Source organism: Panthera onca, chromosome C1, assembly GCF_046562875.1.
Source record: "Panthera onca isolate mPanOnc1 chromosome C1, mPanOnc1 haplotype 2, whole genome shotgun sequence".
Lineage (NCBI taxonomy): Eukaryota > Metazoa > Chordata > Mammalia > Carnivora > Felidae > Panthera > Panthera onca.
This window is the reverse complement of record NC_138346.1, coordinates 128994666-129008454: the sequence shown is the minus strand read 5'-3', so window position 1 is coordinate 129008454 and position 13789 is coordinate 128994666. Positions and strand designations below refer to the sequence as shown.

At 41.9% G+C, this 13789-nt stretch overlaps 1 protein-coding gene and 1 pseudogene across 1 annotated transcript in view; one reads left to right on the top strand and one right to left on the bottom strand.

Annotated features, from left to right (window-relative positions):
* The first annotated feature begins 937 nt into the window (after window positions 1-937).
* FNDC7 (fibronectin type III domain containing 7) overlaps window positions 938-13789 on the top strand; it is a 29963-nt gene continuing 17111 nt past the window's right edge. The window contains exons 1-5 of the mRNA XM_060625293.3: window positions 938-1000; window positions 1528-1546; window positions 5907-6161; window positions 7372-7632; window positions 11295-11552. Coding sequence (XP_060481276.1) covers window positions 938-1000; window positions 1528-1546; window positions 5907-6161; window positions 7372-7632; window positions 11295-11552 — 856 coding nt within the window. The remainder of the gene's footprint in view (window positions 1001-1527; window positions 1547-5906; window positions 6162-7371; window positions 7633-11294; window positions 11553-13789) is intronic.
* LOC132674049 (U6 spliceosomal RNA) lies at window positions 9427-9521 on the bottom strand (annotated as a pseudogene).

The following is a 13789-nucleotide window of genomic DNA, read 5'->3' as shown; positions in this document are numbered from 1 at the left end:
TATTGTCCATTATATTTCCAACACTATTAAGTTTATATCCTTTTTTTATGTTTATTTATTTATTTAGAGAGAGAGAGAGAGAAAGCAGAGCAGGGACAGAGAGAGAGAGAGAGAGAGAGAGAGAGAGAGAGAGAGAGAATTCCAAGTAGGCTCTGCATTGTCAGCACGTGGGGCTCGAACCTAGGTTGAGATCATGACCTGAGCCGAAACCAAGAATTGGACACTTAACCGACTGAGACACCCAGGCGCCCTGTAAGTTTATACCCTTAAACAACATCTCCCCGATTCTTCTGCCCCTCAGGCCCCTGACCTTTCATCCTAGATATTGAAGCTTTGCAGCAAATTGCTCCTGACAGCAGAACTGATCACTTTGTATTGCAACAACCACAATAAGAACAACAAATAAAGATGAAAAAGAATGAATAAAACCGGTCAGGATCCCCCAGTTTAAGATGATCATTCCCTTATATCAATAGTTTTCTATACAGCTTTGTAAGATTTTATTTAGAAAAAAAATTTTTAGGGGCACCTGGCTGGCTCAGTCAGAAGGGCATGCGACTCTTGATCTTGGGTTTGTGAATTCGAGACCCAAGTTGGGTGTAGCAATTACTTTAAAAAAAGCTTAAAAAAAAAGTCTTTTAAAGAAAAAGAGAACATTCTACATATACCTCGGAACACAGATTACAGTAGTTTTTTGGCTAGTTTGATGTGGTTTTTCAACTCTTCTTTTTTTCAGTCTTCGAAACACCTGTCCCTGCCAGCCTCCAGGTGCCCCCAGTTACGGGTCTGCTCGCACTAAAGGGGAGGAGCTACTTCCCAGAATCTGCTCCTAACGTTGCTGCCCAACAGCCCAGCCACCGGCAGTGCTGCCCTCCTGGGGACCAAAGAGGACCCTGATCACTCTGCTGTGTGCCATGTGAGTCTTATATTCACCAGGATGGCTCGCGGACCCAAGAAATGTTTGTCTTTCATTGGATTCAGCCTTATCTGTCTTAAAATGGTGAGTTCACAATTCCAACCCACCTGCAACTATTTAGGGGGGAACAAAGACATTTATTATCTCTCTCTCTCTCTGTCTCTGTCTCTCTCTTTTTGAGAGATTAGTGGGTGGGGAGATAGAAAACAAAATAGTTTTGGACCATACCAAGATTGTATATGCTTGCATGTTTGAAATTTAATGCAATTTACTAGAGAAAGAAAACAAGATTATCATTATATTTTAAGAACAAAGATTTCTGAAAAATCTGTCAACAGCTACTGACTTAGTTCAATAGGCAGATTCAGGGAGAAAAATGAAATAGTAATGTGATCTGTTTCCAGCCTCTAAATTCTATTTAGGATTCCTTTGGGGTAGATTTGAGTTTGGGAAATAATTTGTGCAAATAAATGCTCTGTATGGATTCAGATATTGATCGCATTACGAATGAAAATGTTGTGATACACTTATTACTGTTCGATTTATGTTTTGCATTTCCCCAAATGGTATTTTTCTTCATGGTTCTAATTTTTGTAAACTTTCCTTTTCAGGTTGCTTCAGCAAATACAGGTAAAAGTTTTTAAAACGCAAGTTTTCCCTCCCCATATTTGATTTTAATTTCCACTGTTAATTCTTGGGCTACCCTGAAATAGAAAAGCTATCTTGGAAAAATATTCAACATCTCCTGAGTGTTCACACTGTGAGTGTAACTGGTAAGACAAATACATGGACCAAACTTACAAGTCCTCATAAGACCTTCCTGTTGAGTACTTAGATGTATAAAAAGTAATGTAGTGATGGATTTCTCAAATTCAGTTAGTCATTAGTAAAATATTATGGTGATTATCATTCTAGCCAAAGAAATAAAGTTTTAGCCACAAATAGTGAAAAGTCTAATTTATATAATTTTTCTTATTTGTATTCTGAAGAACTAGAGAAGAAAACTAGACATGTTTTTGAGTAAAAGCTTAGGATTCTCTACTTTTATAAGAAAGGATTTTACACTTGTAATAGTGCATCCTTAAAATACAGAAAATGAAAACTTAGGACTAGAAAAAGTCTTTTAAAAAAATTTTACCATCATTTTTGCTGAATAAATGACTAAAGCCAAGGATAATTTCTTTAGAGGAAATTTATAGTCAATGAGATTTCGATTATTTAGAGGACCCATGTAATATTGATCATATCACCAATAAGGTCTCATAGCAATTCAACGTAAATGAGAACAATTTTTATTTATTATTTTGTCTGCCACAGAAAAGGAAGTGCAATTAAGGCCATTTAAAAATTGGGCGGATTTTTAAAAAGATTTTTAAAAATTTTATTTTAGAAAGTGGGAGAGAGAGAGAGAGCGAGCATGAGCAGGAGAGGGGGAGGGGGGGAGGGGGGGAGGGGGGGACAGAGTGGGGGAGAGAGGTGGGAAGAGAGAGGGAGAGGGAGAGAGAATCTCAAGCAGGCTCAGGGTAGAGCCCCACACAGGGCTCAATTCCATGAACCTTAAGATCATGACCTGAGCCGAAATCAAGAGTTGGACATGTAAAAGACTGAGCCATTCAGGTGCCCCAAAGATTTTTATTTGAAAGTAATCTCTACACCCAATGTGGGGCTTGAACTCACAACCCTGAGATCAAGAGTCACATGCTCTATCAATTGAGCCAGACAGGTGCCTCAATTTTTAAAATAAAATAGGGGCACCTGGGTGGCTCAGTCAGTTAAGCATCTGGCTCTTGGTTTCTGCTCAGATCATGATTCCCATGGTTCACTAGTTTGAACCCTGCCTCAGCTCTGTGCTGACAGTGCAGAGCCTGCTCAGGGGTCTTTCTGCAGAGAGAGAGAACCCTCTCCCTCCCTCTCTCTCTGCCCCTCCCACTCTCTCTCAAAATAAATAAATAAACTTAAACAAAATAATAAAAATTTGACAGTGTTACAGATGGTTGACCCATAAAATCCGTGCATGTGCAATAAGTTTCCAAAAATTATCTCATGTTTTATTTGTATCCTTTACCTTATTCTTGAGAAACCTTCACGATCACCAGGAAGCAATGAAAAGGACTGGTTGGCCATATACAAAGTGACTTTTTTTTAGAAGTGGCCTTTGGGTGAACAAAGAACTAGAATAAAATCTACTTCTGTGTCCTTAGAAGGTCGCAGGAGACACTGAGCCCTCAGGGCGGGGCCATTTTTAGTCCCACACTATCCACAGTATTTGAGAGAAAGAACGGGGCAGGCTGAGATACCAATGATGCTATTAATTGATTCATCCTGGTTTTTCAATAAATGGCATGTGCTTTATTGATACTATGTAGGAGGTTCCATTTTGGGTGTGTGTATTATGATTCTCTTTGGGTTCTGGAATAGGCTTTTTTTTTGTTTGTTTTTATTTATTTATTTTTTTTTTTTTTGAGACAGGGAGAGACAGCATGAACGGGGGAGGGTCAGAGAGAGAGGGAGACACAGAATCTGAAACAGGCTCCAGGCTCTGAGCTGTCAGCACAGAGCCTGACGCGGGGCTCAAACTCACGGACCATGAGATCATGACCTGAGCCAAAGTCGGACGCTTAACCGACTGAGCCACCCAGGCGCCCCTGGAATAGGCTTTTTATCTGTGTCTGGCCACTGGGACTGCCTGAGCTAATTTAGATCTCTATGAGTTGGTGGAATGCACAGATACTGAGAAGCAAAGGGTCTCTTTCACTTTTGACTGATCAGAGTGGTTGATTGCAAATCTAGAGAATAAAGTTATCTCTTTCGTCAGAGCAGTAAGTGGGCCAAACACAGAACTGAGAAAGAGGGGAGAACTCCTGTTAATTTATGGAGCCTTACACATCCCAGTCAGGCTTCTCATTTCTTTAAGGGAAGCATAGTACAGAGGTGTTGATCTTTCACTGCTGTTACTGGTCAGATCCCACCCAGTGAAGCAGGCAATCTGTCTCTCCTGTGCTTACCCCAGACTCCCCAGGATTTCACCTTCCAGCACTTGTCCATGGCAGTGCCATGTGGTCTGGCTCTTCTAAACCCAAAAATTGCTCATCCTAGTATACACACACACACACACACACACACATACACACACTAGCCCTTTCCACCTATCAAAGCCCCCTCGCATGCAATATTTAACTTAATCCTCACAACAATCCTGAGATGTAGATATTTTACATTTCAAAGTAAATCTTAAGATGTAGAAATTATTGGAAAAGGAGTTGAGAGACACAACCAAGATAGTTAGAGGAAAGAAGATTTATAACACAGGACAAATAGCTGATAGCAGAAAGGGGATGTTTGGGGGGTAGGGGAGGGGTGAAGAGGGGGGCCCTTGATGGGGCTGTCTATCCTGCCGTGGGGGAGAGGGGACATGGGTGCTTCCTGCAGTCACCTTCTGCTGGCCAATGGCTAAGATGAGCAGGTCTGCGACTTTTCCCCAGCATATGTAACTTTCAGAGTTTTCTTTCGGTGGCAAAAGAGACAGTCCTGGGTGACGTTCAAGGAATGTCTGGCCAGTGCACAGTGGAGACTTTGTTCAGTCTTGCAGATTGGCTATTTCTGAGTTGCTGCCAAAGCCAACCCTCTGGGCTATTGGTGCAGAAAGAGAAGTTGTCTATGCACATAGGGATTTGGCAGGTGGGGGTCTGCCGAGGGGAGGGAGTCGATACCAGTAAATCACACATTTGGTCTATAGTTACTCTTTCTCCTCTTTGCCCTATAGTTTCGTTTTGCCCTTTAGTTTTGAAGTTGGTATATAGTGATTTTACCCGGCAAGTGAGGTACATTGAACATAAAAGGCTAAGAGCCAGTTCCAAACTTAAAACCGGCTATTTCTGTTTGACCTTTTCTTCCACTTGGACCTCCTACACCCAGGGCATCTTTGTGCCTGTGGAGTTTTACAATGTTGTAAATCTTGTTACCAGGCTGTATCTCTTACCCCTTACCCAAAGTGCAGGAATGCCTTATATAAACTCATGACATAAGCATTCATGTCCCACAGACAAACCATGGCCTGGCCCAGGTGAGGAGAGACCACGGCACCTCCTTCTTATGCTGGGGCAGATGTTTTGATGGAGAGTGGGAGAATAATGTTTATTTTTGTTTTATATAGAAGAATCTAAAAATGGTTCCACTCTGATAATATGAAAGAAAGTACGATAGAGCAATCGTAAAAAAAAGAGCTCAATGTTCCCTCTTCCTCCATTAGATTAGATATTTTGTGGGAAATGTGCAAGTGCACGAGATGGAGACACAGCCACAGCAGAGGTGAGACCCTGGCCTTCAGGTGGAGGCAGTGGAGCATAGGTGAGGGGCTGGGAGGGGAGACTGGTGGCAGCAGAGAAGGCCTGGGAATTCACAGAGTGCCAAACCAGTGTGGAAGCCTCTGGAATGAAGCCCCTCAATGACTCTCTCCTTCCTCTCAGAGTTCTTTCCCAAAATCATTCCCTGCTTTTTTTTTTTTTTTTTTTTTTTTTTTTTTTTAAGTAGGCTCTATCCCCAATGTGGGACTAGAGCTCACAACCCTGAGATCAAGGGTCGCATGCTCTACAGACTGAGCCAGGCAGGGGCCCCACTCTCCACTCTGATTTAACCCTTTGAAAAGTACAAAAAATACAAATTATCCCAGAGGCAACTGGGAAAAACCTCTTTGAAATCCCATTCTGAATGAGCAGTTTGAGCTTTCTGGCTCTCTTTTGGAGAGTAGCTTTGCATTTCTTTTTCTCTGTTTTGTCTTGATCTTGAAAATGAGGGCAGGGGCGCCTGGCTGGCTCAGTCAGGAGAGCATGTGACTCTTGATCTCAGAGTTGTAAGTTCGAGCCCCACATTAGGTGCAGAGATTACTTAAAATAAAATCTCTTAAAAAAAAAAAAAGAAGAAAAAGAAAACGGTGAAAGAAGTAATCTTCATAGATATCCTAGCTAATGTACAACTTCAAAATCTCTTCCAGCTCCTGAAATACCCACTATTGATCAGGCATATTCAAAAATCAGCACCAGCATCACTGTGGAATGGGCCACAGTGCCAGGGGCCACCAGTTATCTCCTCACGGCTGAAGATGGAGACACTGTCATTGAAACCATGGTGGCCAATTCCCCAGGCACTGTGACAGGCCTGAAGGCTGCAACCTTGTACCAAATCACTGTCAGATCCGTCAGTGCCACTGGGAGAAGCCCAGCATCGCTTCCAAAGCAGGCAAAGACAGGTAGCTGGATACTTGTCCTCTGTCGGGCTATTGTTTGTGACCTGGATCCGTTATACTCAGGCTGCAAGTACATGATATAATTTTGTGTCATTTGAATGCCTATGATTCAGGGCCCAGAGGTGAAAGCCACCAAATGTTTTAGGAATTCAGATATCTATGGAGGTGGTGGTATTTAAATTCCAGACGCTTTGGAAAATAAAACCCATTTTGGGCGTCTTTACAAACATCCCTGCTTTTAAGGGCACCTGGGTGACTCGGTTAAGCATTAGACTTCGGCTCAGGTCATGATCTCACAGTTAGTGAGTTCGAGCCCCACATTGGGTTCTTGGCTGACAGCACAAAGCCTGCTTCAAATTCTCACTCCTCTCTCTCTGCTCCTCTGCCCCTTTTCAAAATAAGCAAATAAACATAAAAATTTTCTAAAAAAATATTATAAACCATCATTTCCCCATATTATAATTATAGAGATATTTTATATAATTTCTTACAAACCTCCAGTTGAAAGTCATGCCTAATGTTAGAATTATTCTGTTCCCCATTCCTTTGCTGAGTCATTTATGATTAATACACATTTAGATAGTCACATTATTTATACATATATATTATATATTTTATTATTTTATAATAATGTGTATTATAATACACATTATTTTTTGTTTATTTATTTTAATGTTTATTTATTTTTGAGACAGAGAGAGACAGAGCATGAATGGGGGAGGAGCAGAGAGAGAGAGGGAGACACAGAATCCAAAGTAGGCTCCAGGCTCTGAGTTGTCAGCACAGAGCCCAACGGACCATGAGATCGTGACCTGGGCCGAAGTCGGACGCTTAACCGACTGAGCCACCCAGGCACCCCTATTTATTTATTTTTGAGAGAGAGAGCGCAAGTGGGGGAGGGTCAGAGAGAGAGGAGACAGACTCCCAAGCAGCCTCCGTGCTGTCAGCTTGGAGCCCAGTGTGGGACTCAAACTCACCAACTTCAAGGTCATGACCCAAGCCAAAAGCAAGAGTTGGACGCTTAACGGACTGAGCCACCCAGGTGCCCCTAGATAGCCATTATTTAACGGAACTCTACCTACCGTAAATCCTTTTGCAAAGCAAATAATTATTTCATAATATGGATGATCAACCTCAAATTACTTATTTCTAAATCTGAATTATCCTCTATTGGAGTTTCCTAACGCAAATGCATGTGTTTTTGTCTTCATAGTGTTGGCTGCACCAATTCTAGAAGTAAGCTCTACAAGTCCAGACTCTATTCTTGTACAGTGGGAAGCTGTATATATGGCAATTGGATTCTCTGTGTCCATTATGCGAGCCAATGGTTTGGGTAGAATATGGAAAGAGAATACCACAAACACCTCCTTGACATTCACCAGGTTAGATGCTGGGACTCTCTACACCATAAAGGCCTATGCGTGGAATGCCAATGGAACCCCTGGGGACGACTCCACCTGCAATCAGAGAACAAGTAAGGACTTCCCAGCTCAGCCTCAAGCAATCTCCCTTTTGATTAATGAGAGGCTATGCATCGTAGCCGTTGGAAGCGGGTGTTAACTGATAAGTACAGAGCAGCTGGCAGTAGATATTTAAATTTATTATGAGTTTATTTATAGTGCGGTAGTTTAAACGCTGACTGCCTGTATAAAGAAATGCTGCTCAGAATACACAGAGCATGGCTTCTCCGTCTCTGATATCTAACTTATTTCAAGCATACACATGCCGTATCACACAACAGGAGATGATTTTTGCTAGGTTTATGAGTCTCCCCGACCCTTCCTAGCTTCAGACCAACAGCATAAACAGAAAGAACTGGGACAAACAGGAATTCATTTTATTCAGTAGCCATTTAGTGAGTGTGAGCCAACTTTGAGCGAGCATTGCTCTAGAGATCCAGCAGCAAACAAAACAAAGTTCCTGTTGTTAGGGTACTTTATGCTGTGGTGGGAATCAGAATTTCAGATATATTGCCCCAAACCTCAGCTTAGGCCTGCTCAGGGGATCCTACTGCATGATACACGGAAACCCAAACCGATCTGCTGGAGTAAGCCAAAAAGAATGAGAGGGAGAGGGAGGGAAGGAGAGGGATTTTTTTTTCTCTTGAGACAGTGTAAGCCACCCACTGACAATGTGGCCTAATGCCAGACTCTCACCAACCAGATAAGCTGTTTCATCCCTTGGAGAGGACCAAGGAAAGGGAGGAAAGAAACCAGAGCTGTTCTTTCCAACATATCCTAAGTTTGGAGGGTGGGATGGAAGCCCCATTATCTGTGAGTCAAGACAGAAATTCAGGGAGAAAGGGTGTGCCTTTTGTAATACTTCTCTAGAGTGACATCATAGCAAGGTGGCCTTAAGGTGATTCTTGATGGGCCTGGTGAATCAGGATGTCTGTGATAAACCAGTCTCCCCCGGCCCTTTTCTATGCATTCATTCATTCTTTCTTTCCACAAACATTAACTGAGGGCCCACTATGTACTGGGCATCATTTAGCTGATGGGGACACAAAATCAATTAAAGTGTAATCCCTACACTTGGAGAACTGATTGTGTCTTAGGGGAGACCAATGCATAAATCAGTGGTTACAGTTCAGTGTAACAAGTGCTTTGAGAGAAGGATTTGCAGGCACAGAGTGGTATGAGAGGAAACCTCTCCATCAGGCTGGGGTCAGGGACAGCCACCTCCAAAGGTGACTGTTTTCTTAAAGCTTTCCTTTTTCATTTGTTTCCCATGTTTAAACATATTTTAGAGTATTGGGGCGCCTGGGTGGCTCAGTCAGTTGAGCGTCCAACTTCGGCTCAGGTCATGATCTCCCAGTTCATGGGTTCGAGGCCCACATCTGGCTCTGTGCTAACAGCTAGCTCAGAGTCTGGACTGAGACAGAGTCAGTCTCGGATTCTGTGTCTCCCTCTCTCTCTCTGTCCCTCCCGTGCTCGCTCGCTCGCTCTCTCAAAAATAAATAAAACATAAAAAAAAATTTTTTTTTTAATTTTTTAGAGTATAGATTTAGCCTCTCTATTAGTTTGCTAGGGCTGTCTTAACGAAGTGCCACAAACCTACTTAAACAACACAAATTTGTTGTCTCCCATTTTGGAGGCCAGAAGTCTGACATCAAGGTGTCAGCACAATTGGTTCCTTCTCAGGACTATGAGGGAAGGATTTGTTCCAGGCCTTTCTCCTTGGCTTATAGATGGTGCCCTTCATAATCACATGGCATTCTACCTGGAAGTGTATGCCTATGTCCAGATTTCCTCTTTTTATTTTTTAATTAGTTAATTAATGCTTCATGAATTTGCATGTCATTCCTTATGCAGGGGCCATGCTAATCCATATCATTCCAATTTTATTATTAAAAAAATTTTTTTTTGATGTTTATTCATTTTTGAGAGAGACAGAGACAGAGCATGAGCAGGGGAGGGGCAGAGAGAGAGAGACACAGAATCCGAAGCAGGCTCCAGGCTCTGAGCTCAGCACAGAGCCTAACATGGGGCTCCAACCCACCAACTGTGAGATCATGACCTGAGCTGAAGTTGGATGCTTAACCAACTAAGCCACTCAAGCGCCCCATGTATCATTCCAGTTTTAGTATATGTGTTGCCAAAGCAAGCACAAAATTTTCTCTCTTTCTAAGGACACCAGTCATATTGGATTAGGGCCCACCCTAATGATCTCATCTGCACTAATTGCATCTACTATGACCCTGTTTTCCAATAAGATGACATTTTGAGGTACTAGGGGTTAGGGCTTCAACATATGAATTTTGAGGGGACTCAATTCAACCCCCCAGCAACCCCCAATACTGTACTCATTTTTCCTGGTTCTCCCATCCCCCATGTGGAAAGAGCTGGTTGTCCTAAAATACTGCAGGTTACTTTTACTAGCCTTGAACCCAGAATTACTTCAGAGCGGAACTGCCTCTGCAGGTAAGCTAACCAGGAAGCAGGGGAAGGGTCCTATAGGACCTCAAAGGCCTATAGGAGAAACATGGCAGGGATGTGCCCTGTAGAGGATGAGTTGAGTCCCTGTTTCCTCAAACAGGGCCTTCCCTGTATAACCCACGTGTGTCTAGAAGTTGCTGGTTTCTGCTCATATGCTATGCAAGCAGTTCTCTAATGCCTTCCAGGTGGGCCTCATTACAGCACAGATCCCCAACACAAAAGGATACTTCTCAAGCTTTCTCAAAAGGATAACCCTGAAAAGAGGAAGGCATATTTCTAAGAACGTAGAGGGAAGTTTTTGGAGACACTAAAATGACTGCTCTAATATATGACCATCACACTTGATACTTTCCTTTCTTCCCTTTGATTTCGAATGGAATGAAATTCTGCTCTTCTAGAATCAGTTATGACCTAAAACACTTACAGAAAAAGTCTTAGCAGGTGTCAGAAGTAAAGAAGGGAACGGTGTCTGGCTGTCTCAACTAGTAGAGCATATGAGTCTTGATTTCAGAGTTGTAAGTTCAAGCCCCATGTTGGTATAGAGATTACTTAAAAATAAAATCTTAAAAAAAAAAGTAGGGGTGACTGCCTGGCTCAGTTGGTTAAGCATCCAACTCTTGATCTCAGCTCAGGTCTCGATCTCAGGGTCGTGAGTTTAAGCCCTACATTGGGCTCTGTGCTGGACATAGAGCCTATTTAAAAAAAAAAAAAAAAAGTAAAGAAAGGATATTGTTGAAGCTACTCCATTCAGCTTCATCTTTCGATAATAGAATATTTGACCTACCACTTAAGAATAACATATCCGTAGGGCCCTTTTAGCCCTTCACATTTATAATCTCATTTAATTATTCAATTACTTGTTGAGTTGTGTGTTCACTGATTCATTCAGTGAATGAATGAATGCTTATTTAGCACCTAATATGTGTTAGGGACTGATCTTATTAGATCCATTTTACATACATTAAAAAAAAAAGTAAATAACATATTAAATAACATGGATAAGGTCGGATAGCTAGTTATGAGTTTGCATGGTCAACGGCAGATGTGTTACCCTAAGTCCCAATTTTATGCTCTAAATGCTTGCAATTATCCTACTATCGTGGTACGTCATCCTCCAAGCTCTACAATGTTGTTAGGCCAAATCTTACTTGGATTTTCGAGGCTACTGCAAAATCTTAATTGTTTCTCAAATATCTAGGTCCTCGTGCCCCTGCCAGCATTCAAGTCTCTCTTGACGGTGGGGCTCTGAAGGCTTCTGTTTCATGGGCCCCAACGGAAGGAGCTTTCAACTATACTGTGATGGCTTTGAGTGACTCTTCGGAGCTGAGCTGTAGTACGACTCTCAGTGCCTGTACTATCTCCTCCCTACAGTGTGGGACTGAGTACCTAATTTCAGTTTTAGCAAGTAATGATGCTGGGTCTAGCAAGTCAACTTCATCAGAGGCCCTAAAAACTGGTATGTAAGCAAGAGTGACTGTGGGGCTGGCAAGCCAGTGTGACTGCCATAAGGGAAACAAATAACCACCTGATAATGTTGATGATGTTCCAGAACATTCTAGAAGCCTGATCTAAGTGAAAGCATTGAATGGGACATTCTAAGGAGTTTTAATGTGATAGTAAAACTGGATATCACACATTGGAAAAAGCACATCTTTGAAAATTAGGAGTCCTGGCTCCTATTCTGTTCTTTCATTAATTGATTTTCTTTATACTTTGTAAAGCTGTAAAAATTCTAGGATCCAGTTGGAGTTATACATAGGTTTAACTGTGCAGTACACACAATGGCCTCTTCCTTACGTCATGTTTTACAGACCTATGCTGGGAGGGAGCTATTTTTTAAATAAAGGTGGGCAGTCTATAATTCTGAGTATGTGTTTAAATATCTTCCTATTTTCATCTTATCAGAAAAATGAAGGCTTACATATGTGGAGGTTTACTCCTCTGTTTAGAAACATTTATGTGTTTTGGTGATGGGAACTAACATTTAGTGAAGACCTACTATGTACCAGGCACTATAAATACATCATTTTATTTATCTTTCATGACAACTCAATGATGTAGGCTCTATTATTTCCTTTTTCAGATAAAAAAAAATTTAGGTCTGAGAGTGACGTAATTTTTCCAAAGTCACACCAATAATAAGCGTTAGAGCTAGGATTCAAGCCCAGGTTTGCCTGATTTTAGCCCTCTAAGCCAAAGAAAATGTAGATAATCACAATAATGTCCACTTTACCCAACAGAGAGAACTATGTCATCCTGTGTTTAAAAGGCTTCTGAACAGAGAGGAAAAGAGCCATCACCAAGCTGATGCAGTGTATTTTACAGGAAAAAATAAGCCAAGCCCTCAGATACACAGTTTCTTTTTTTTTTTTTTTAACTTTTTTAAAAGTTTATTTATTTATTGAGAGAGGAGAGAGGAGAGATGAGACAGAGAGAGAATCTCAAGCAGGTCCCACGTTGTCGGCACAGAGCTCAACATGGGGCTGGGTCTCACGAACTGTGAGATCATGACCTGAGCTGAAATCAAGAGTGGGACACTTAACCAACTGAGCCACCCAGGAGCCCAGATGCACAATTTCTTATAGTTATGTTAAATTAAGGTCACTGATAGCAAACCTGGTGATTTGGCTTCTCTTTTGACAGTTATAATTTGCTGCAGACAGCCTATTAGAAATGGTTATGAGGTTGGAATAGCTGAGAGTGAAGGAAAAGATAAGAATACACTTTCAAAAGCATAGCAGATCCAAGTTAGTCATTTAATGCAGGAGAGAACCCTCCAGTGTTTCCCAATCTTGGAGGCACATTAAGAGCATCTGGGGAGCTTTTTAAAAATCCACCTAAGATCAACTAAATCAGAGCTTCTGGGAGTGGAGTCTGGTATGACTAGTTTGTAAAAGCTCCTCACTTAATTCTAATGTGCAGCCAGGGTAAAGTGCCACTGAAATAATTCTGCATGTTTGCAGTTGGGTGGCATCAGTTTGCGTATAAAACAATCAGTCATGGGACGCCTGGGTGGCTCAGTTGGTTAAGCGTCCAACTTACGGCTCAGGTTATGATCTCACGGTTTGTGAGTTCGAGCCCCGCATCGAGTTCTGTGCTGACAGCTCAGAGTCTGGAGCCTGCTTCGGATTCTGTGTCTTCCTCTCTCTCTGCCCCTCCCTCGCTTGTTTGTTCTCTGTCTCTCAAAAATAAGTAGACATTAAAAAAATTGTAAAACAATCAGTCATGATCATGGGAAGAGCCCAACTTACCAATAAAAGAACTATGTTTCGAAAGTGCTATGTGTTTCCTGGGTCCCAGAATTGTGAAATATATTTTAGGAAGATTCCACTAAAGATGGCTAAAATTTTAAAAGCTTAGAGCTTGAGGGGCGCCTGGGTGGCGCAGTCGGTTAAGCGTCCGAGTTCAGCCAGGTCACGATCTCGCGGTCCGTGAGTTCGAGCCCCGCATCAGGCTCTGGGCTGATGGCTCGGAGCCTGGAGCCTGTTTCCGATTCTGTGTCTCCCTCTCTCTCTGCCCCTCCCCCGTTCATGCTCTGTCTCTCTCTGTCCCAAAAATAAATAAATTAAAAAACGTTGAAAAAAAAAAAAAAAGATAAAAGCTTAGAGCTTGAAAGAATAAACTTCATTTGAAGTCATCCCTTCATTCTATGCTGATCCTGGCATTGCCTTAACACAGAAATGAATGCAATGT